Genomic DNA, 25,936 nt, shown 5'->3' on the forward strand with positions numbered 1-25,936 from the left:
ATTAGTAAAAAAAAATCGATAGTCTGAAATACTCGAGCGCGTCAGATTAAGATATTGGGGGTTGATTTTAGTGTTATAAGACTAACTAATCTGACGATAAGTCCTTGACGCCGCCGAGTTATATGGTCGCGAACTTGTAAAAAAAAAACGTTAATCCGGCATTCTCGAGCGCGATTTTTTTATTTTTTATTTTGAAGAATATAACCTAAAACTTACTAAAAATACAAAAACTGCCGGTTTCCGCATGACCGGAAGTCTGGAGGAGCCATTTCGTCTTCCGAAAAATGCGTTGCAGTATATAAGTCGCGAACGATATATTTTACAAAAAAAAGTATAAATACACAAAAAAGGTACCGTAATTTTATTTTACACAATAAAGTTCTCTTTACATTTTTGTCCAAATTTAAAACTTTTTGACTTGAAGCATCATAAAAACTTAAACTCCCGGTTTTTTGAGTATATCTCGAAAACTGAGGGTGTTAAAAAAATTGATACGAAATAACGATGATTAAAAAAACGAAACCCAAAAACCTTTTTCGGTCAGATTAAGAGAACCCACCAACATTTTTGTCAGATTAAGAAAATATGCTTTCAGGATATCGAGATAAACCTCCCCTATGAAAATCTGACGCGCTCGAGTAATTCAAAAAGACTTATTTTTTTTGCATTTTCAAAAATTCATCGTAACTTATCGTCACGCCGAAATCGTCAGTTTTTTTAAGGGGAGCTTTCTTGGGGCCTACTTAACACCCCTTCCGAAAATCTGACGCGCTCGAGTAAATTTTTTTTTTGTGCATTTTTGACTAATTTATATGCTTAGCCCCACCACGCAAACCGGCAGATTAGTATACCGTTGTTATCAGAGGCACTTGGGGCATACGTAGTATGAATATCTGACGCGCTCGAGAATGCCCAAGTAACTGTTTTTTTTTACATTTTTGAAAAACCGTACACGCCAAACCCACCGCTAAAATGGTTTTTACCATAGAAGCTTTTCTTTTCGAAATTATTTTATCTTTCGATTTTGATAAGTCTCGACGGCGCCGTCGAATTACGCCATTTAGCTACCTCGCCTCCCCAACTAATGGGCTATATGATTAAAATAGCATGTAATGATTAATCAATAATCACTATTCCCGGTTCTTATTAAAGCCCACCCTATTTTGGCTAAAGTAATGAAATAGGAGAACTGAAGTGTTTTTATAGCATATAGTCACATAGTCGTTGGTTCGGATAAGTTTGTTGGGGTGGGTTAGGTTATTTTCTTGTTTTTTTTACTACGCAGAAATCCGTCGGCTTAGTCGCGGTCTAATTTATCACCATTTTATCACATTAACCGGCTGCAAATAGGGAATAATTCATACTGCCCGATCCAAGTGATATATTTTCAAGCTATCTCAAACACTTACTTATTACATGCTTACTAAATTATTAATAATGACCGGTCAAAGTGATAAGTTTATCACTCTGCCCTTCGCTCTTAGGCCTTATTAATAAATAATAATGGCTGATCCTTATTAATAAATCACGTCGTCCGTAACATATATAGAAAGAAAGAAATATATGTATATATATATATATGGCTGTCCGAGTGTACCTATGTTATATCTACATACTGTAGTCTGCTCTATTCCCCATTTGAGGATTAGATCTTTTACTCTTTTAGGTACGGTTTGTGAACATTTTCACACGGAAACGGATGATTAGATCTGATTATAGATTGTATTTCTGGGTTTTGAACCATTGAGTTAATAATATGTAGGCCTCGTTTAGTAATACACTACATAGTTAGGTTCTTATTAAGTTATTTTAATATCGACAAAAGCACGCATGCTCCTCTTAACTAAGTACCTACATAGTACTTTTTAATTGTCTTAGCTTCGCAATATAATTCCAATGTTATGTAAAAATAATTTTAACAAAAATTGAAATAGGTAGGTAGGTATGTACTTACCTACCTACTCTGAATCCCCAAAATTTTAAGAAAGTTATGCTCTCGTCGTGGGTAAAAATTAATTAGTTAGGTACCTACTTACCTAATTATTATTCATAAAATTACTACACTTTATCCTTAGAGCATTAAACCAACTTTATCAGAAAACATGAATGATAAAATATATAATAATGTACCTAACTACGTAGCTTGTATCGTTAGCGAAATTAACCTAAGATAGGTACATTTTGATAATTTTATTAGGCAAATATTCGCCTAGTTCTAAACTGAATCTGGAAAAAATAAACATAGTAAGTACCTACTGTTTTGACTTTTTAATCAATAAAAACTAACTCGGCATAATCCGTAGTAGAGACATAAAGTCTAGAGACATAAAATTAAGCATCATATATTTTTATTCGTACAAAAAAGTAAATCAATATCATGTCGGAGTTATAAACTATTGTGTAGGTACTATTAATTAAGTATTGTAGGTACTTATCTAATATGTTCTAACTTATAATTTAGTGAGGAAGTTATTACCGCTCTGTCTATCTGCTTTATTGCTTATTTATTTAAAGACTACAATAAATAGGTTTCTAACAATTTTGTAACCTAACATAAAATATAAAGATAATGTATACGTACATTATTAATGATAAACTGTTAAGCTTTACTTTAAGTTCATGACTAAAAATATAATTTTATTAATTTGGATCAACCGCTATACAGTACCCACTTTACTATAAAGTAGGTTAGATGTGCTTACGTAAGTTTGTAATTGCATTATATACCTACCTACGTTCTCTTTACGTCCATAGTAAAATACCTAAACATTTGACATGTACTTTTTGTGTATTTCCATCTCGCTTACTCATGCAGGGGATTATTGTACGAGGAATGCGCGCGTCGGATAGTCTCGCTACACTCGGCACTAAGGCGCAAATTATTCTTATTAAATTAAAAACATCAATCTTATCTCAATAGACATAAGGTCGAATTTAGAAATTTGATTAGTTCATAGCCTCCTTATTTGTTCAGAAACGGTGACACGAGACTATCCATAGTGACTACCTACTTTGTAAGAGTACATTCATAAATCTTATTTTTGATGAAGTTTTAAGATTTGTTTTATAGAACATAGAAATATTTTGAATGAAATGTATTAAGAGATATCATGACTCGTTCTTTTTAAGAAATTATTGGCGCTTTGGGTTATCCATTAATATTATATTTAGCTCAAAAACTAAAAATGAAAAGTCCTTGAGAAATAGTCTCGTGAGGAGTGCGGTTACGTCACAGACGTGAATTTTTGTAGGTATGTATATGCAAGCTATGGCCCGATTGGCCAACAAAGCCTTGTCGGCGGCCATTTTGTTCGTTGCTGAGTCACCAAAAGGTGAAAAATGTAGTATGTACTCCCCACGAGACTATACAACGGTATTGGGCATTTCCCTCGTGAACACAAAATTTGGGTTTCATGTTCCCTCGTCCGCAGCGTGGAAACAAAAATATTTTTTTGAGTGGATCAATTATTATTTTCGAATAAAAGTAATTCTAATATACTACGAAAACGTTGAAAAATTTAATTTTCAAAAAGTTTTTCGAGTTATGACGGAAGTTTATGTTGTGGAGTCAGTTGTTTGAAACTCATGGATGAACACACTCGAGTGCAAGTGTAATCAATTCTTGGCCGCATTGTATGTTCGAAGATCAAAATAAAATAAAAACTACTTATTATCAAAGTAGCTACGCGTGTGAATTGTGAAAAGTGTTGTCAAACAATATAGTGATAACTCAGTGTTTATTCCAAAAAGCCGAAGTTGTCATGGGAGTTGACTTCATATATCAGCCCTAATTGTCAGGATGTAGCTTGTGCTATGTTAATAAAACGTAAATAACACCCAGACTTTGATTTTAGTGCAATTATCTTGTGTTTGTCAAGATGACAGAAACTATACCAGCAGTAAAGATCAAAACCGAGCGGCCCGATGAAGCTGAAATTAGGGAACTGGCCGCGAAGATGGTGGAGGCCAATAAGGCAAAGGCATTGGCGGCTTCAGTCGCAGCCGCGCGGCCGCCTCCTGGCGCCCGGCTCGGTGGTGCAGCCCCCGCAGTTGGCGGTCAAATGGGCATTTTAAACTTCTTAACACGCAACCAAAAACCTGGCACGCCGTCTGCAACGGAGCAGAGGCCAGTTAGCGATGATAAAAAGACGCCGGCACCAGATGAAGCCAGCTGGAAGGGTCACTTCGGCTGGGATATGCTTGGCAAGTGTCACATTCCCTACATCTACCGGTCCGGAGAGAAGTACGTAGCAGTACGTATGGTGGAAATCAAACTTCTTAACAAGTACCTGAACTATCTACATGCAGATATCTACTCGTGTACCTGCATACGAAGTTATTACATCACAGAAATAGAGGCATTGCTGTTGAATGAAATCAATAATCGGCATTGTGACAGTCAGTTTGGACGGGAGCCGTTCACTCAAAAGGACTTGGTTGTGAGACTATCGGACGCAGATGAGTTTTATAATTTCTTAGATGTGTGTTACAATAAGTTGTTACGTGGTACAACTAATAATAAAGACAAATGTGGTTTTATCAGGATAAATAAGGAATCAGTGGTTCCATATACAGTGCGAGACAATCAAAAGTTTGTGCCGTTGTTCTATTTTGAAGGTGAAACGGACAATTTGAAGTTGAAAGCCGATCAGCTCAAGGGCTGGGACTTGTCATATCTTAAGTTCTGTTGTAAAGTGCAAGGCATTAGGAATGAACTGTTTGCGAGTGAAACTTGCTCAGTGATTAGTTTATCAGACATTAAAAGTTATTTCCCACCTGGAACAGAGTTTGAGGAATATTGGCCGAACAAAGTTGTGGATTCACAGCTGCTAATCTCCGCTAAAGGTAGGAATATTTTTGTGTACATTATTATAATATTATTTTATGAGTTTTGTATGTTTTATTAGGCAATGGTCTTGTCTCTAGAAGCTTTTTTTACAATATTCACACAATTTACAAACAAACACACTTTTATTTATGCTTTCATCATTATTTTTGAAACTTATAAAATAAATTCAGAGTTATTGATGACATAGGTATTTAATATATAATATTATCTGGCCTGGTTTTTAGATGTTCCAAATACTCTTGAAGCTGACTTTTTATGATATTATTTATTTTATAACAATTTATTTGCTTTAGCTGTATGTTGTTCAAAAGCACTTTAATTTTTAGTTTTACATTTAATGCAGTTTTCCATATAAATTATTTAAAACTAGCTTTCCGCCCGCGGCTTCGCCCGCGTTTTCAAAGAAAAACCCGTTCCCGTAGGATTTCCGGGATAAAACCTATCCTATGTCCTTTCTCGGGTATCAAAATATCTCTATACCAAATTTCATGCAAATTGGTTCAGTAGTTAAGGCGTGATTGAGTAACAGACAGACAGACAGAGTTACTTTCGCATTTATAATATTAGTATGGATGATATTTTTAGTATCAACTATTTTCAGCATCATAGAAATTAATAAGTCTCATAGAACTAAACTATAGAATCTTGATTACGCTATCACTATTTCAGTAATACTATTTAACAATAATAATAACTAAAACACACACTCAAACTTATGATATTATTGTAAGGATTGGTTCCTTGATAGTGTACAAAGTTTTAATTGAATCTGTTAAAAGTGGGTCAAAATCTGGAGTAAATTACATACAAACATGTTGGTTACATACTGACATACAGCTGAAGCTTATAAAAAGTTTATCATCATCACTACATAGTATAAAATAAAGTCGCTTTTTCTGTCCCTATGTCCCTATATTATATGCTTAAATCTTTAAAATTACGCAACTGATTTTGATGCAGTTTTTTGTTATAGATAGAGTGATTCAAGAGGAAGGTTTTAGTATATAATTTATTAGGTTTTAGACAAAGCGGGTGAAACTGTGGGCGGAAAGCTAGTATTATTAATAAAACTAATAATTTTATTTATTGTCACTATTCTAGGATTGATCTAGGTATTGCTGAATAATATTTTTTTACATGGTTTTAAGCTATCTTGATGGCAAATATCATTATGCAGTAGCTGTGACATGAAAAATTAATAAACATCTATCCTTCCAAAACAATATGAATTCTGCTTTTATTTTAAAATAATTCCCATTCTGTATTGGATCTAGGCCAGGCTAGGCCAGGATCTAGGTATTTTAAAAGCAAATTTATTTATTAATAAAAATAATCAACATTGATTATAATATCATTTAAATATGACAATAAAAATACTACTTAAATTTTAATTATTCTTAAACAAGGAAGTGATTCTACATGGAATATTTAAATATGTTCCAAAAAATATATCTGAGGCCTACCTCATTTTGATATATTTTTTGGTAAAATACCTATACTTTATTTGCTGATGTTTCTATTTATAGCTTTTTTATATTACAATGTTGTTGATAGAGGGACTTGAGATACTCATCTTTGAAAAAAAATTGGTTGTTTGTAAAGTAGGCTTACGATCGAGATGTTTACGTGATAACGTCCTATTGGTGGCAGCGCTCGAGATGAGACGGGAGATCGGTCCGTCTTTGTGTCACACCAAAACCTCACGAGCGCGATCGCAGGTACAACGAGAGAGAGACGGACCGATCTCCCGTCTCATCTCGAGCGCTGCCAGTCATTCCGTGAAACTTGTCACGCGGAATCCTCACGAGCGGAGGCAGGCATAGCGTTCGAGTGAATGGACTGATCTTCCGTCTCTCTCACTCTAGCGGCATGCAAACGAATGGAGATTTTCTCGTGCGGTTAAGTTTTCGTGGAATATTTAACAGTGAAACAAAATGTGAAGTGCAAGTGAAGTGTTACAACAATTGCAACAAAAAAAGGTGAATAAAATAGCCTACTTACTAACAATTAACATTCTTGAATAAACTTGTAAAAGAAATGAAAGATGGAAAAAAGACATGTGTAATTTGTAAACAAACGAAATTTAGAGGTTGTTATGATAAAAATGAATTGTGGTAGTGTTAAATAAAAACATAGTTGGACTCATACCCTAAATAATTATTATAATACGGAAAAAATAGATAAAGGAGCGCGTCGCGTCGTGTGAATGATTAGAATATCGAATTAAAATCTCTCACCTGTCAAAACAATGCATTCTAACCTACGACTCGAGCGACCAATCACAATGCAAGAAACCATTCTCATGTATAAATACAAATTCAAACATTTAAAATTAGTATTGAAATCAATTCAAATTTTATTTCTAACTAGAGGTCCGCCCCGGCTTCGCCCGTGGTACATATTTCGCAATAAAAGGTAGCCTATGTCCTTTCTCGGGTATCAAAATATCTCCATACCAAATTTCATGCAAATTGGTTCAGTAGTTTAGGCGTGATTGAGTAACAGACAGACAGACAGAGTTACTTTCGCATTTATAATATTAGTATGGATAGTATGGATTGATTGAATATCATTTATTGATAATTTAAACGGAATTATAATACCAAATTAAAATCTCTCACTTGTCAAAACCCTGCATTCTAATTTCTAACCTACGATTCGAGCGACCAATCACAATGCATGTAATCATTCTTATGTGCCAAGTTGGTAAAGGCGCGTATTACAAATTCAAACATTCAAAATTAGTATTGATTTCAATTCAAATTTTATTTCTTATTAATTGAATATCATTTATTGATAATTTAAACGGAATTAGCTTCACTTTACTTCACGCTTTAGCTACTGTACGGATCACCATGAAATTTTGCATACACGTTGTCTGGGGTGTAGAAAAGGACATAGGGTACTTTTTAATAATATTACTAATTTCCCGAGGGAAGGAATAAACGTTACGCGGGCGGAGCCGCGGGCGAAAGCTAGTTGCTAATATTTCTTATTTATATAATTGAATATTTCTTATTTATTATTGAATCTAATACCTTGCGAAACCGTGAGTACAGGAAATGTGTATTTTACAAAACTTCCAAATGACTTCATTTCATTTGGAATAAAAATATTTTGTGTTCCATAGAAATCACTACGCTCAACATGATGGATCCCTGTGCGCACATTCCTTCAACATCCAGTACACCGATGGAGACCGAGGATGCTTTGCCGACAACGTCTGCAAAACCCACCACTGCCGAAAAGAATGCCCTGCGAAATCGTGAGTACAGAAAACGTGTAGCAGCTATAAGAACCCCAGAACAGGCCGCGGAGTTTGCAAGAAAAGCTGCTGAAAGACAACGTAAAGCGTACCATCTACGTAAAGCTGCAATAGCTCTCGCCAGCGGCACGGTGGAGACAACTAAAATTGCACAAACCAGCGCTCAGCGAAAACGTGCATCTCGACAGCGTCAAAAAGAGTTAGGAGTGCTGCACAACCCAGTGCTTCATCGAATCAAGCAGCAGTGCACCAAGTAAAATTCTGTGATGATGCTACCGACTTGGGACAAACAATTATAACAAACATCAATTTTCAAAGTTTAAGCGCCCACGTTGAGGATTTAGAAACAGATACAGTCATACTAAGATCCGACTATTTAGTTCTGACTGAAACGTGGATGCGAGACAGTTGTCCACCACTTCCTATTAACAAATATGAGTGCATATCCAGGAATAATAATCGAACTGATTCAGACACCAACGCAGCTGGAGGAGTTGCAATCTATCGCAGATTATCATCGAACCAAATTTCGAAACTACAGCGAAAGTGGTTGAAATTGCGATTACAGACTCAGCTCGTCACATCAAAACCTCAGGAGATGTGTGCTTGACTGAAGTTACTTGCTTTACTGCAGATACCACCTTCAAGTTTGTGCTCGGCGATATATACGTTCATCCAGGAGCTAGTACGCAAAACGTCGGAATGTTACTCTGGCAAGCACTCGGTCCGTACATTCACAACACCCAGTACGTGCCCCCGTTCCTTCAAGTTGATTCTAATATACCCATTCTTCTGTGTGGTGATTTCAACAAAAACGTTATGACAGATGACTCATTCCTCAGATTCATGAAAGAAACGTTCAATCTTGAAAACTTGTCAGATGTTTCAAAGTCTACTACGTTAAAAGGAACAACCATCGACCTGACTTTTGCATGGCACATAACAGCTGAAAACCTTCCTTTTATTTCTTACTTTTCCTATCATCGTCCTATCCTGAACAGAATTACCCAGATTGGAAACAGATAAATTTACGTGAAGATTGTAACTGATCGTATTGTATGTTATGTATGTATGCATAAATGTTTGTATAAATGTATAAAAGTATCTTTGTATGAAGAAAAATGTCATAGGGCTGATTTTTCAATCCTTGGTTAAAACTTATTCGTCGAATAATGTATAAAACTACCATTTTAAAAACGTATTCTAATTGCCCGTATTTGACAGTTTACGTGACGTTTTTAATATTATCGTGTAATACTTTATTGGACGGATAAGTTTTATCTAAGCAATGAAAAATCGGCCCATAGTCGAATAAGTAAACTTGTCATTTTACACCCGAAATTTATCATCAAAAGTGTGAATAAAACGATAGATGTAATTGTAAATTTGAAAAAATTGTTATCTTCATTAATTCCTTACTTCCCAAATACTTATATCACCAATAAGACGTTATCACGTAAACATCTCGATCGTAAACCTACTTTACAAACAACCAATTTTTTTTAACATAATCTATACTAATATTATAAAGCTGAAGAGTTTGTTTGTTTGTTTGTTTGAACGCACTAATCTCGGGAACTACTGGTCCGATTTGAAAAATTCTTTCGGTGTTAGATAGCCCATTTATCGAGGAAGGTTATAGGCTATATTTCATCACGCTACGGGCAACAGGAGTGGAGCCACGGGGGTGAAACCGCGCGGAGCACCTAGTTAAAAATAAGAAGGATAGATGTTTATTAATTGTTTGTCCTGATGTGTGTGTTTTCATCTTTGCAAACTAAATATAATAAGTATTATTACAAAAATCTTAATGTTTATTTCTGTATATATTTTAATCCTAACTTTACACAATGAAATTTTAAATACATAATATGTATATGCCAAATTTAACAGCCAAAGCAAAGCTATTTTTAATTCTATATCTTGCACTTGTTATTTATAGTATAGGTCTCGGTATAAAGTGGTTTTAAAGTTGTTTGCAGCTGAGGTTGGACCTTCAAGTAAGCCTTGACATGATAAAAAATAATTTGCATTACATTGTCTACAATATAAAAAAGATTTCCTTTTAACTTGTAACTGTGTCAACAAGATTTTTCTTATCTGCAGTTTGCTTAATTATTCATTGGTCCATTAATTTCTCTAATATCTATTTTTAACATGATGATTTTTTTGGGTATGTGATAATGATCAATAAGAAAAAAATCTTGTCTATGGCCCCTGTATTAATGTCAAGGCTTTATGATATTAAGTGACTTTTGCATTATCGATATTATGTTCAGAGTGACCTTATGCCGCACTGCCGAAAGTCGTCACTTTACAGCTGCATAGATTTTGTGTATTGCTTGTAGTATGACAATTTGCTTTAGCGTAAACACAAAAAGGTACTTTCTCGGCCGTGGCTCGTATGTAGATTCGCTATTTCACACCCTTCCAGTTTTGTTTTCGCGTCAATAAGCACCACATGTTTTTCTTTAAAGTGTTATCTAGACTTAGATTAATCCAGTTATGATTAGGGTTTAAGGATAAGAGTTTTACAAACAAGAGCTATAAGCATGCTATCTGATAACAGTCTATGCTGTTTTGTTCATGCCATGTACACGCGGCATTATGGCATGGCGTATTTAAAATCTGTGTATGCCTCGCCCTTTATAATCACAATTAGTTGGTTGTAAATTTTAAACATTCAATGAGATGGCCAGCCTTGAAATGTACGTCTCCCCACTCCACTCGTTTTATTACAAGAGTCAATCCAGTAAGGACATTATAAATGGAATAGATGAGACCACAGATCATAGAAACTAAAGGGATAAGACGGTCACATAAGAGCATTGACCATGTTAAATAAATACTAATAATAGTTTGGAAAATCCAAAAGTGCACGCCTCATATTTTTTTTTTAATAATTATTTATTAATTGTTATTTTTGTTTATTTAATAACAATTAAACCACATCGAATCAGACCCTGAAAAATGAAAGGGTTCTATTCCTGAGCATACTCAAGCGTAAGAGAAAAAAAATAATTTGGAAAATCCAAAAGTGCACGCCTCATAATTTTTTTTTAATAAATATTTATTAATTATTATTTTTGTTTATTTAATAACAATTAAACCACATCGAATCAGACCCTGAAAAATGAAAGGGTTCTATTCCTGAGCATACTCAAGCGTAAGAGAAAAAAAAAGACTCGATTAGTAAAGTATTTCGGTCGCTATCGTGTTAACAAGAAAAAGGATCCGCACATACAGACACACGGACGTCCAAGACAGAACTTTTTTAAACTGTTTTTTAACTAGTTTAAATAACAAAAATGACATCAAAAATATCATGAACGTTAAAAATAGTGTTTTTTCTTAATATGTGTGTGTATTTATTATCTTACAAGTGCAATGTATGATACATAAAGACATTTTAAGTTTGAAAATTCAGATGTTTTGCGCGAAGTGACAGTAGTACCCACCTCAACGCTTCGCTTATGAGGCGTGCAAAAAGACTCGATTAGTAAAGTATTTCGGTCGCTATCGTGTTAACAAGAAAATCCTCCGCACATACAGACACACGGACGTCCAAGACAGAACTTTTTTAAACTGTTTTTTAACTAGTTTAAATAACAAAAATGACATCAAAAATATCATGAATGTTAAAAATAGTGTTTTTTCTTAATATGTGTGTGTATGTATTATCTTACAAGTGCAATGTATGATACATAAAGACATTTTAAGTTTGAAAAATCAGATGTTTTGCGCGAAGTGACAGTAGTACCCACCTCAACGCTTCGCTTATGAGGCGTGCAATAACAAATATTTTTGGACCTTTCCAAAGACGCCGTAAACGAAGCGTGTATTAATTATGTAAAGTAAACAACTGATTATCATATTTTTTAATACGTTTCATTCACCCAAAGTAAACAAATAAGAACTTATTAGAAAAATAGACATACAGTATTTTTCCAGTCCATTAAAGGGAGATAGTGGGTTAGGAAGAAAAGGTTACAATATATCGCACCCCTAGATGAAGACTCCGGTAACTCAAAAAACCAGTTTTTTCAGAAATAAAGAAAAACTGATATTTCTGCATTTAGAAAAGATATCAAAACTCTAACTATACACATTTAAAGATAATATTTTTAGACCGTGTTGGATTAACTTGTTTGTTTATTGACTGTTAAAAACCTGAACAATATATTTTTTTTTAGTTACCGGGGTTTTGAAGTAGAAATATTGAACTTTTTTGTACACTAAGAAGAGTTAGTTTACTTTACCTGAAATTAAAATGAGTTTCACCTAAAAAAAAGCGGATTTTTGCTGAGGAGTTTTGAGTTATATTACTAGTTTTTCATTCATAAATAAATAAATAAATATTTTTTTTAAATAAAAATGCATAATATTAGAAAATTTAAATATGTATTCAAAAAATGGTACATATGAACTTATTATTACAAACTATTATTACTAATAATTACTAGGTATTTTAATAAAATTGAGATCGTGGACTACTTATTGCTTAGCTAAAACTATACTTAATAACTATCATAATTTTCTTCAAATCACAGCAATAAGTAAATAGATGTTTATTCTAAAAAATAGAATAAAAATTGTTAGTATTTTTGTGACCATTATTGTACCCGGGGACAAATTCCTTGAACCCTCCGATGCTTCTAGCGGGTCAGGATCCTCCTTTTTTGTGTTCAACATCTCTAACATCAATTTTCCCCGACCTTTCATAATTCTGAAAGCAAATAATGATCACATTCATTAAAAAATCAAGTAAAGTCAACCAACTAAAAAAAAACAGCAAAACTTCACGATCTTACTTCGAACATTTATAACATAGAAAGAAATCAATTGAAAATGTTATAAATAATCTATTTACTTTATTATAATTGCGTATTTAACTAAACAAGCAACAATAAACAGAGTTAATCTTTTATTCAAGAAAACTGAGTTAACTCAAAATTTACGTAAATTTTCATGTAAATTAAAGTAACTCAAAATAGCCAAAAAAACATTGTGATACAATATCATCAAAACCCCTGCAAATCAAAATGAGCAGTCCTAAATATCAACGAAATTTCAGCAAAACTTAATCAACTCCAAATAAGAAAATAAACTTACCTTATAAACTTCACGTAAACTCCTGCAACTTAAAATGTGCAACTTTTGAAGCATCCTTCACCTGTGTCGATCGGGAATTAACTAAAGATGGCGGACTAGTCTACGGGCGGTGCGGGGCAAGGTCATTCAACTAAAGTAATGTTTCGCGCCATTTTTTCAAAATGGTGGACGATATTGTTACGTGAGTTATATCTCCGTGTAGGTACTCGATACGAGGATTTGAAAAGGCCATTAACTCAAAACGGGCACTTTTTGAGTTACCGGAGTCTTCATCTAGGGGTGCGATATGTATATATTATTACACGTGGTTGTGGCTTCCGACTTCGTATTAATTTTACGGAATATTCGTTGAGACTTCTGCGAAAATGTGATAACTCTGGTGCGTGTTTGAGTTTTGACCTAATTCGCGCAGTAGATATAGTCCATTGAATAAAAAGTTCTAGAGTGCGTGAGTTAGTAACGTAAGATGTTTCTTCGGAAACATGTCAAGAGTCCCTATGTAATAAACATACTAAAACCCCGGGCCACTAGGAGGAGCCCCGGAGTGGGGGGATGGGGGAAATGGGTCCATTTTTTCATTTTTCGCTTAAATCTCAAAAACGGTACATGTTAGAGAAAAACTTTCAAGGAAAAGTTGAAAGGCCATAAAATTATCTACAAGTTGTACCTGAATCATTTTTTCCTATATCCTACCGTTTCAGAGTTATACGCAGTAAAACATGATTTTGGCTCAAACAATTTCCACATCAATCGATCAAAAAATATTTCTTTCTTCCAAAAAACTCAAATGTGCAACTTGTGACCGGTACTGATAGATTTCTCTTAATTAGGTCTATAATTGGTAAAATAAACACATTCCTCCATGGAAGCCTTTAGGAGGAATCGATTGTCAAAATATTATATTATGGTAGTTTGAGTTACTGAACTTGATCTTTTTATTTTTTTCTTCCAAAAAACTCAAAAGTGCAACTTGTGACCGGTACAGATAGATTGCTCATAATTGGTTCTATCATTGATAAAAATACCAGATTCCACCACGGAGGCGTTTACGGGGAATTGAATTTTATTAGGGTAGTTACGATACTTGAACTTTTTATTTTTTTTTCTCCAAAAAAACTCAAAAGTGCAACTTGTGACCGATACTGATATATTGCTCTTAATTAGGTCTATAATTGGTAAAATAAACACATTCCTCCATGGAAGCCTTTAGGAGGAATCGATTGTCAAAATATTATATTAGGGTAGTTTGAGTTACTGAACTTAATCTTTTTATTTTTTTCTTCCAAAAAACTCAAATGTGCAACTTGTGACCGGTACTGATAAATTGCTCTTAATTAGGTCTATAATTAGTAAAATAAACACATTCCTCCATGGAAGCCTTTAAGAGGAATCGATTGTCAAAATATTATATTAGGGTAGTTTGAGTAACTGAACTTGATCTTTTTATTTTTTTCTTCCAAAAAACTCAAAAGTGCAACTTGTGACCGGTACAGATAGATTGCTCATAATAAGGTCTATCATTGATAAAAATACTAGATTCCACCACGGAGGCGTTTACGGGGAATTGAATTTTATCAGGGTAGTTACGATACATGAACTTTTTATTTTTTTTCTTCCAAAAAGCTCAAAAGTGCAACTTGTGACCGGTACCGATAGATTGCTCATAATTAGGTCTATCATTGGTAAAAAAACCAGATTCCACCATGGAGGCGTTTAGGAGGTATTGAATTTTATTAGGGTAGTTACGATACATGGACTTTTTAACTAACTACCCTAATAAAATTCAATACCTCCTAAACGCCTCCATGGTGGAATCTGTTTTTTTTATCAATGATAGACCTGATTATGAGCAATCTATCTGTACCGGTCACAAGTTGCACTTTTGAGCTTTTTGGAAGAAAAAAAATAAAAAGTTCATGTATCGTAACTACCCTGATAAAATTCAATTCCCCGTAAACGCCTCCGTGGTGGAATCTGGTATTTTTAGCAATGATAGACCCAATTATGAGCAATCTATCTGTACCGGTCACAAATTGCACTTTTGAGTTTTTTGGAAGAAAAAAATAAAAAGATCAAGTTCAGTAACTCAAACTGCCCTAATATAATATTTTGACAATCGATTCCTCCTAAAGGCTTCCATGGAGGAATGTGTTTATTTTACCAATTATAGACCTAATTAAGAGCAATCTATCAGTACCGGTCACAAGTTGCACATTTGAGTTTTTTGGAAGAAAGAAATATTTTTTGATCGATTGATGTGGAAATTGTTTGAGCCAAAATCATGTTTTACTGCGTATAACTCAGAAACGGTAGGATATAGGAAAAAATGATTCAGGTACAACTTGTAGATAATTTTATGGCCTTTCAACTTTTCCTTGAAAGTTTTTCTCTAACATGTACTGTTTTTGAGATTTAAGCGAAAATTGAAAAAATGGACCCATTTCCCCCCTCCCCCCACTCTGGGGCTCCTCCTAGTGGCCCGGGGTTTTAGTATGTTTATTACCTAGGGACTCTTGACATGTTTCCGAAGAAACATCTTACGTTACTAACTCACGCACTCTAGACCCCCCTTGGAGGGACTCATTCAATGGACTAATACCCTTCTATGGTGTCTTAATTCAATTCATTGAATTCGTATCAAAGAGGTTTACGCACGCAGTGCTCGATCGGCGGATTTGATGTTATCGTTTTTTATTCATCTTTTACGGTGTCATTAAAGCGGGTACGGTGTCATTGCGGGATTTCTTATCAGATGCGCCGCTTAAGACGATACACAAAAAAAAATCCACTGCTTGGCGGGCGGAGTCTAATAGCTCGCTATCGCGAACGCGGGTGTGCGCGAAGTCATTCTTGCAAACTCGCCGCGCTGCCGCTGGCCGACTCGGGACAAACATGTATGGAGTCGTCATACAGTTATAATATTGTTATACATTTATTTAATTGTTGATTTATTGGTTTTATTTTCTTGCTTATAAACAAATAATCTTCTTTTTAACAACTTCTTAGACATTATTATTAATTATTATTATTTAGTAATGTTTACTTTATTACAAAATAATACAGGTTATAATAGGTGCGGTCGGAATGATATTTTTTTAAATAAAAAAATTGTTAAAAAAAAAACACAAAATATATTGACGCATGTATTTATTTTTTGCACTCTATTATAATTGTAATTATTCATTACAAATAATCAAAATAAAATAGCCAGAACAAAGTTAGGCCCTGGTAGGGTAGGTAGGCAGGTACAGCAATGTGAGACGAACACTGGCTTATTTATACCAATAATAATGTATTATAAACATTAAGTTTACAACAAAAATACATAATATTAGCTAATGTGAAAACGAATCAACCAATCATCCCACAACAATGAAATGTGCACACAAATATTCATCCAAATCGGTTCATGTGATTAGGAGGAGTGACTGCAGCGCCATCTTCCGGGCCCAATTGTGTTTCCAGATCACCCAGGAACTCAATTTAATATACTTACACAAAATTTTTCGAAATGAAAACTCACATTACTATGTAAATATGAATATAAACCTGTTTTAGTACTAAGCAATTTCCCGCACAGGTGTAGTAAGTATAAATGAAATAAATATCAACATCAAATTCTTTATACAACATACTTATCTACCACCTACTAAGAAATGTAATTCTTGAAATTTTTTCGTATTTTTTTAAATATAATACTACTCCAATGAGCTCCTGTTCCATATTACATCCACCATACTTCCACTAAGTTCACCATGATTTTTTATTTCTTTGCACTTTGTTGCTTTTTGCTAAAAATGGAATCATGCGATAAAAAAAAGTAGAGCGTTGATAACATACATTTTTGACTGAATAAAGGTACTTACGAAGGAGTGGGTTCACATTGTGAACAATCAGTGGGTTTATTTTCCTTCTGGATTCCGGATTTCTGAAAAGATTATCTATGCTATAAATGAAAAAATCTTACACATTCGTTATGTACTTAAAACAGGGGTACGTATCAAACATCGTCTATAATACAATTATCATCAAATTTAAAATAAAACCAACTTACTTCATTAATTTGTTCCAATTGTAAGCATTCTTTTTCCTCCAACCTTTATGTTTCTTCTTCTTATTTTCTTTATTGTCCCCATTTGTCTTATCGTGTTGTCACCCTTTGTTACGATTGCGCGAGCGACACAAGTTCCCCGTGTGACGGCCGTAGCGGGAATGACTCGTGCAGCGATCGGGGTAGGAAGGTACAGGGCGGCTCTCGCTATATTGGCTGGTCGCGCGCTAATTTCAAGTATTTCTTGTTTATTTCAAAACCATCGCATATTTCAAAATTCTAAATCGGTAGACGTATAGGTTGTATATTTTATAGTTAATATCCAAAAAGTCGTAACTTTACGTTTGTTATTTTGAAGATGCCAGAGATTAAAAAAAAATAACAATGACAACTTTGTATTTTTTTTCTATCGAGAAAATATCATGGAATCATGTTTCTAAAACGGTAGATATTGTGTTACTATTGAACTTTCTTGTCAAGAATTTTCATCACGACAACTTTAATAATATAAAAATTACGAAGGTTTAAAAAGGGCCGTAAATGTTAGAAAAATTAATTCATCACCTTAAACTTTGTTTCAGGCTTTAGATTTGTTTCATTTCTTAGTAACTAGTGTTTTTGAGTGCGTACACGTTATTGTTATTTAGCGCACAGCGCACTTGACGTAGGTTAATACGTCAGCGTTACCGTTACATGATGATTTTTACGGGCAACCCTTATTTCACAATATTTTTTCGCAAACATAGTACATATTATTATAATGCTTTTTTAAATCGATTAATCAAAATCGTAAAGTCGTCTCAAAAAAAAAAAAGAATTCTCAAAATTGATTCACCACCTATACGATTAATAATGTATGTATTAAAGTCAATGAAAACAATATATAGATATTCCTATTACTATTCTTGAATATTTTGCTCATGTTTAATTGCTTAATTCATAATAATTAATACTGATTTGAGTGTAATCAATCACTAGAAGTCTAACAAACTTTCACTTGCCTAATAGTCGTGTAATTGTAAAATAATCTATGATAATATGAGTATTATTGTTGTAATAAATACGCGCCAAAAAAGGCATAATCACTACATAGGTACCTAGTAGGAATAAAACAAAGTCTCTTTCTCTGTCCCTATGTCCCTAATCTTTAAAACTACGCAACGGATTTTGAATTTTGATGCGGTTTTTTTTAATAGATAGAGTGATTCAAGAGGAAGGTATATAATTTATTATGTTTTAGGCAAAGCTGGCGAAGCCGCGGGCGGAAAGCTAGTTCTGAAATAAAAAACTGTCAATTAAAGATATTTGATGAGTATTGAGTAGAATTTACCTACGTAGGTGCCTATGATTTAGGTAAATTAGAGACAAAAATACGTATGATTCTTGCTTCAATTGTTGATAGTGGTCTGGTATCTATAAATTATAATCCAATTTAGGCCATTACAAGCACAACATAAAAATGAAAGGTGTACTATTTATAATACTGGCTATCGCCTATCATCCACGACGAAACTTTTTTTTATTATTTATATTTATGTATACTTATACTAGTCACCCGGCCGCGTAGTATATTTTGCCGGATGTCCCAAATCGTCCCTACATTAATTTCATTTAACGTTCTCTGAATTGCTTATCAAATTATCATGTTTCAATGTAAACCATTTATCTTATTATTTGTATTTTCCGTGATTTTGCATCCGAAAGACTTTTTTCTGTTTAGGTACCTGGCACCTGCTAATGTCAAATGTGAATTTGTGTACATGCCTTTATCATTATGCCTATATGTGTTTGCCGAGATTTTTCTATTACAAAATATAATAAAAATAATTTAGCTGGCATACAAATACCTACCTAGATGCTTAAAATTAAAACTTATTACAATATCAGCAGAGAGGACGGCCTTATCAATTACTAGCTGCTCCGCGCGGTTTCACCCCCGTGGCTCCTCCACTCCTGTTGCCCGTAGCGTGATGAAATATAGCCACTAAAATATTCCTATATTTTAGTGTGAAATGTACATATACAAATGTACAAACATCTATTCAATGTTTAGACGAGTATTATTAATTATTAAATTAAACAACAGAACAGTCTTTAGTGGGTCAAACTGTTAACTATTAAGTTTCTTGCCGATTCTACAGAGATGCAAGAAATTTAATAAGCAACATTCTGAATTTGTATTATTGTAATGAAAACGATCGTAATAAATATAATATCACTTGTTAAAGCTATGGTTGTTGGCAAGTAACGGTGGTTAGAAATTTATTAGGTTAGTTTTGTATGTGAGGGTACTTTGAATTTGATAAGGTTAGGTTACTTCAAAATAAAATTTAGAAATCGATCGAATTTAGCTTAATACATTAGAATATTTTCATTCGACTTTAATTATTTCGGCCAAGTTAGTTTAATTTTTGGAAGTTATAGGTAAATTTTAATAAGCTAGCGCTGTTTGTTTTATAATTCACTCTTTTCCTGGCGTTTTGCATTCTCAGCTCTAAACTGCACACTAGTATTCTATGTGCCATTAAATAAATGTTTTCTTTTATAATCAAACTCAAACATTTATTTATTCAATTAGACTTCTTTTAGAAGCACTTTCGCATCGTCATTACATAATTTTAACATTTACCACCGATTCGGAAAGCAGTATCTATGGAGAAGAACCGGCAAGAAACTCCATAGTCATAGTATCTGATGCCTGGAAGAGATCACTACGTAGTGATAAGGCCGCCAAGTTAGTTGTACTCTGTTTTTTAGCTGTAAGTAATTCTAAGGTTTTCCTGATTGTACAACTAATAAAGTGTTAAATATGTAATAATAAATATCAATCTCGTTAACCAATTCCCGCGCTTTCAGGCTCCGTGTCCGGCGGCGGGCAGTGGACGCGCGCGCCGCCCGCCCCGCCCCCCGGCGCGGGCGTCGCGGGCGCGGTCGCCAACGTGCCGTCCCGCGGCCGCCGGCCCGCACAGCGACACTCGCCGGCCTCCGCGGCCATGCAGATGCCCCATGGTGGTATATCGGCTGCGGCCGTGCAAGCCCTGGCCAATGGATGGACCCTGCCTGGTACGCTGACCCAGGCACAGACGCAGCAAGTGCTGCGGTTGGCTCAGGTGAGCTATATAGTTTTTGGTCCATGATATAGTCTCCCTAGATCTAGGTAAATAAATCGTATGCACAACACAAGTCACAAATATTATTAAGTAACTCGCACGTTTTGGAAATACACAGTGTAAATACAAACATGATTACACAAACAAATTTTTAATTGATATTGGTAGTCAAATAGCTTATATGAGACTAATTATATGTGACGAATAGCTAGATTCGATTTTTTAATACACAAACATGTTGATTCTTTATACGCAAGTCCTCGATATTGACGTTCTTTCTCAGACTGTAGAATACTTTGTTAAAATAATTCGATTACTTCGCAATAACTTCTGAATTTACTAATAATAACCTGAAGAGTGAAGGTTTTCCATTGAATACATGCGTCATGATAAACAGTTAACAGTCATTGACAAAGGTTATCTAAGAGTGGTTAAAATTTCATGATAATGTCCCAAGCCATTGAAAGATACAGTTGGGAAAGATAAGGTTTGGTAATAAGCCCAATGATTTTTCATTATATCCAATATTGTGTTTCTAGGCAGAGATAATAGGTAACTGAAATTTAAATATTCAAAACAAAATAGATTCTATTGGCTTAGCAGAAGAACCGTTAAAATATGTATGACTTATCCTGCAATTTGATAAACTTCACACAAGCACGCACACACACACACCCACATATTCCCACGCATACGTTGTCAGCTTATCCCTATAATATACGTGCATACCAAATACAAATTGACATATTATATCTGAGCAAAGAATATCCATTCCTAGCCAATAATACACATTCCTATACACGTTCCTAGCTAATAATACACATTCCTAGCTAATAATACACATTCCTAGCCAATAATACACATTCCTATACACGTTCCTAGCTAATAATAGCATATTTGTTGGTAGGCGCAAGTTGCCCAAGCGCAAGCCGCCGCTCGTTACAACAACGCGGCGATCGCAGCCGCGGCGGCGAGCATGCCGCAGCACAGATCGCACAACCAGAGAACTGTACAGGTATAATCAATACTTATAATAAAGCTGAAGAGTTTGTTTGTTTGTTTGTTTGAACGCGCTAATCTCAGGAACTACTGGTCTGATTTGAACAATTATTTCTGTGCTAGATAGCCCATTTATCGAGGAAGGCTATAGGCTATATATTATTATCATCACGCTAAGACCAACAGGAACGGAGCAGAGCACAGCTAGTATTATATTATAATATAATATGTATATGTATTAGATATAATTATATTACAAAATAATGACGATTATCCGACCGCCGATTAACCGTATAGCCAATTATCCGAATCCACCCTACTCGTAATATAAAATGAATACTAAATAATTGGAACCCTCTTAAAATCTTAAGAAAAGAGTGTACTAATATAAATTAGTCCGTTTAAACATTCTAGATACTTCTCATAGCATAGATCAATACCTCCAAAGTTATAAATAGTACTTTATGTATTTGTATGTTTTAATGACGGAAGTTTTACGTTTGTTAGACTTTGTTCTTGGAATTCATATTTTGTAAATAGGAAAACCCCAACACCTTTATATGTACTTAGATAATGTTATGGTTCTGTAATTAAGGAAAAATAATTCCAAAGTCAATTTAACCAATCTGTACAAAAAAAATCAATTTTTTTTTATGAATACAATTTAGATTTTTCAAAACTATGGTCATCGCATCTTTTATAAGAACGTAAATTGACACCTTAAATGAAGTTTCCCGCCATATTTGCGCGCGAATTTGACTTGACAGTTTTTTTTTGGAACACTGCAACTGGCAAGAAGTTGAAACCGTTTGCCATATGGGCCCGTCTTTCCAATGGGCAGTGTTGGCCCAACAAATGATCGTCGATATTGGTCACCATTACGGCGAATATGAAACAACATCTACAATGACGGTCGGTCATTTAGTCCCTCTACAAGTCTATCGTGATTGCCTCTACTCGCCCAACGCTGCCCATTGTGCAGAGGGCCCATAGAAATATAAATTATATGTATAGTAGACATATTGTGTAAAATTTGGTGTTGTTTATCGTTTATTGCAGTTTCCGAACAGTGCAATAACAATGGCGATGGGTCAGCAACCGCCCCCTCCTCTGGTGCGAATTTCGGAAAACTCTACCAATATGAAGTGAGCATTATATTTTTTTTTATTCTATTTCAAAGAAAGACGGCCCTTATTTTGTGCTAGCTAGTTTGTAGTCTGTGGTGTTAATTCACAATTATTAAAAAATAATTGACACTAAAAAAAGAAGAATCGAACCCATGATAGACAGACATTGTGACAAATATAGTAAATATATAATGCACTGGAATAAAAAAAAAATTTTTTTGCTTATAATTCCAGAAAGGATTATCTGTTAGATTTCCTTCGCCTCCTGTATGAAATAGTTTTGTTTACAAAATGTTTATTGAAAATAAAGGCTGTCTTACAAGTTGGTATTTAGATTCTCCAGTCGCCATTGTCTTGACACTGCTCTATTTGTCTAGTCGCATGAGTTTATGGTCATTATAAAATAGCAAATTTTCTCAAAATTAAGCTTTAATTTAAAGTTGTCGATTATTTTAACATTTTAAATTAAATAGTTTAATATTATGTAGTAAAAAATATATTATGATGAATTAGAAATCTCATGCGACTAGAAAGTTGTTTGTCACTTGTTAGAATGATCACTCATAAACTAATTGTAGTGAAGTTTTAATTACATTTTATTTATATCAGTTACTATTACTATTTCCAAGTTTTATTTGAAAATAATCAACGGAAACACAAATGTTGAAAAATGTATTATTTTTCTCATAATATAAACATACTCTTTGCAAGATGCAGACTTAAGACCCACTTTAAACATATTTAATTCGAACTTTGTAAACTTATCAAGGATTGCTGACAATACAATTATTTCATGAGTTTCAGCATTGTTTTTTTTTAAACTATGTTAATAATTATTTTACCAACATTCTATAGAAATCCGTCAGTCTTTAATTTCTAAATGTATATATAAGAAAAAGTGTGAAATCAAATACAATAAAATACAGTATGATTCAAACTTGATGGCGGCTCTTTTAGGTATTAGCGGGACGTTAAGGGACCTTTGCACACCCGCACTCGCACCTGCACCCAACTTCCGATCCACCATTAAGTGGGAATCGAACTATATTAACATTTTTTGTACAAAAGTAATAATATTTGTATGAAATTAGCAGCGTTTCCCCGCAAGTGAGCGGCAACATGAATGGCCACTCAACCTCTCACGCGGCGGACACGCGAAAGCGCCTCACGCCCATACCAGACATCAGCACCATTGGCAACCATACGCCGTATAAGGTGAGATTCTTCGATATATGTAATTTTTATGGATATAAAAATTATTTATTTAAAAAAAAAATGTATTTGAAAGAAAAATATCTTGTTTATAATTATTATTTGGTTCTGCATTGTTTTTTAACAGATAGTTTTAAAGTATTTTTAAAAGCCATAAACATTTTCGTTAATAGGTGTTATTTGCTAAATGTTTAAAAGATCCTTGAAAATGTTTTTTTGAAGAGAAACTTTTTTAGGCGCGTTGAGAGTAAAATTTAAAGGTCACGTCATGGCTAACCGTCACGTCATAGAGTAAGGCGATGATTTTGTTATCTTTGAATCTTGCCAAAAAAGTTTCACTTCTGACACGTGTGTTCGGCACATACGCTCTTTTGAAGTAGTGTAAACTGAATTGTGATTTGTGTGTGATAAGTGTGTGATATAATCGTGTAAATCGTAGTGCGTTCGCGTAATTGTTAAAATTGAATTGTGTGTACATTTAAATAATTAAACTAATCAACTTTCTTTTTTAATATTTGCACACCCAATCAATGGGTAGAATGTATTAGCCACATAATATTGTAATCAAAACATCTTAAATTTGTAACTACATTCTTGCAAATAAATATAATTTGAATTTGAATTTTTAACACATTTCTAATGGTTTTTTCTATCTGTGTGCAGGTCCAGAAAGCCCTAGTGGAGAACACGATGGTGCCGTGCATCAACGCGAAGCCCTACCAGTACACGGAGCTGCTGATGACGCTGCCGGACCTCGCGAGCCACTTCTTCCCGCGCGTGTCGCTCACCACGTGCCGCGCCATGCTCGACGCGCTCGGCCTGTCGCTGTACCGACCCAACTCGTTAGTGTCCTACAAATTTGCGTTTTTAACCTTTTTAAAATGTCCACTGTCTTCCGTGCTTTTTTCATCGTTAAGGTTCAACCTTTTTAAAATGTCTGTGGGAAATAGGTCTCCCCAAACATTGACAAAACGACAGATCACCAACGACATAATATGACGAAATTTATTTCTTATATGTATACAAGGTGTCCCACTATTTGTATACTAAGCGGGAAGGGAATTGTACTTTTGCATACACTGATCATGTAAAAAATACTTAAACAACAAAATTACATCAAAAAATTTTTGCTAGATTTTTCCTGATAATTCATGTTTTCTTCTCTAGCTTAGCACCGTTTCTCTAATGTGAGCATTTTATCTATGAAAACATAATCTTAAACGATAGCTCACGTGCGGGTGTCAAAATTGGGCGGGTTGCTTGATATGGGTGTACAACATAGAGTTTTAAAAATTCATCTATTTGAAAAAAAATGCGTCTGGAATTTTATAAGTATTTTTTACGTACTCAGCGTATGCAAAACTATAACCTCCTTGGAGCTTAGTATACCAACAGTGGGACACCCTGTATAAGCCTTTATTATCGGAAAACTTAATTTTCCTAAACAGAAAAAAAAACTTATTATCATTATCCTCTTAGCCTTTATTATCAAAAAAATTTACTTTCCTAAACAGAAAAAAAATTTATTATCATTATTCTTTTACAGAACGCAACTGCAAGTGCTGCGCAACTCGGGCAAGTGCAAATCTGCTGCAGCCGGCGAGAACGGCATGGCCCTTGTCCAGATACGTGATGTGATGCAACACATGCCGCAGTTTAAATACATGCTGCGGTCTGGTTTAGCGGCAGATGAGCCCCCGCATCAGCCCCCGCGTCCGGCCCATGCCCCACAACCGTCCCACCAGGCGAAGCGGGCAAGGGCCAACTAGTATACGGAGTGGCGGGAACCGTGCAGTGATCAGTGAACAGAACAGTGAACGGAGTGAACAGTATGGATAGTGCAGTGATCACATGCGGCAGTTCGAGTATGTTACGGTCTGGTCTAGTGTCAGATAAGTCACTGAGCCTGGCCCATGTCCCACCAAGCAAAACGGGCAAGGGCCAAGTGATCAGTCTCCGGGAACAGTGAAGTGAACAATGTGAACATGTGCGGAGTGTAAAGTGATGGAACATATAGCAGCGATTAACATTTACTGGTTCACAGTCTGTATCATAGTATTCAGTGCGAAAAAAGTGAACTCTCGGTGATAAGCGGCTATTTGTAAGAGGAGCGATAATGATTGCGTCCAATGTATAGAGAACAGTAAAGGATCAGAACTGCAGCTCTGTATGAATGCAAAAACAACAAAGGGAGATTAGATTAGTCGCCAA

General features: G+C 34.6%; 2 protein-coding genes and 1 long non-coding RNA gene across 4 annotated transcripts; 2 read left to right on the forward strand and 1 right to left on the reverse strand.

The window, feature by feature from the left end:
* The first annotated feature begins 3,307 nt into the window (after positions 1 to 3,307).
* Positions 3,308 to 25,826, forward strand: LOC149479791 (uncharacterized). Of its 2 annotated transcripts, XM_089707110.1 has the most exons (8): positions 3,308 to 3,688; positions 3,724 to 4,845; positions 20,134 to 20,387; positions 21,295 to 21,402; positions 22,446 to 22,531; positions 23,605 to 23,728; positions 24,389 to 24,567; positions 25,272 to 25,826. In XM_089707110.1, the coding sequence occupies exons 2-8, from the start codon at positions 3,879 to 3,881 to the stop codon at positions 25,492 to 25,494; spliced, it is 1,941 nt and encodes a 646-aa protein (XP_089563236.1). In that variant the 5' UTR covers positions 3,308 to 3,688; positions 3,724 to 3,878; the 3' UTR covers positions 25,495 to 25,826. The 2 variants fall into 2 exon arrangements, with proteins under 2 accessions (XP_089563236.1, XP_089563237.1); XM_089707111.1 differs by having other exon boundaries at positions 3,308 to 4,845; positions 23,608 to 23,728.
* LOC149479792 (uncharacterized) lies at positions 6,586 to 9,629 on the forward strand. Its single transcript, XM_089707112.1, has 2 exons — positions 6,586 to 6,828; positions 7,980 to 9,629. Exon 2 carries the CDS (start codon positions 7,997 to 7,999, stop codon positions 8,369 to 8,371), a length of 375 nt encoding a protein of 124 aa, XP_089563238.1. The 5' UTR covers positions 6,586 to 6,828; positions 7,980 to 7,996; the 3' UTR covers positions 8,372 to 9,629.
* LOC149479793 (uncharacterized) lies at positions 16,311 to 17,704 on the reverse strand. The gene is made up of 3 exons (XR_016317105.1): positions 17,281 to 17,704; positions 17,093 to 17,154; positions 16,311 to 17,017 (listed from the first exon to the last, which is right to left on the reverse strand). It is a non-coding gene; the product is annotated as an uncharacterized LOC149479793 (long non-coding RNA).
* Positions 25,827 to 25,936: the final 110 nt, after the last annotated feature.

The sequence above is a fragment of the Colias philodice genome, chromosome 19 (assembly GCF_061535455.1).
Source record: "Colias philodice isolate Cphi_HAF_F1 chromosome 19, ilColPhil1 Martin Lab GWU primary, whole genome shotgun sequence".
NCBI lineage: Eukaryota > Metazoa > Arthropoda > Insecta > Lepidoptera > Pieridae > Colias > Colias philodice.

What these genes read in the sequence shown, in the direction of transcription:
- LOC149479791 (XM_089707110.1), top strand. Translation starts at nt 3,879, where the DNA reads ATGACAGAAACTATACCAGCAGTAAAGATCAAAACCGAGCGGCCCGAT. An exon ending in GAAAACTCTACCAATATGAA is followed by an intron (nt 22,532 to 23,604) that starts GTGAGCATTATA and finishes GTATGAAATTAG; the next exon opens with CAGCGTTTCCCCGCAAGTGA. An exon ending in TCGCTGTACCGACCCAACTC is followed by an intron (nt 24,568 to 25,271) that starts GTTAGTGTCCTA and finishes ATTCTTTTACAG; the next exon opens with AACGCAACTGCAAGTGCTGC.
- LOC149479792 (XM_089707112.1), top strand. Translation starts at nt 7,997, where the DNA reads ATGATGGATCCCTGTGCGCACATTCCTTCAACATCCAGTACACCGATG.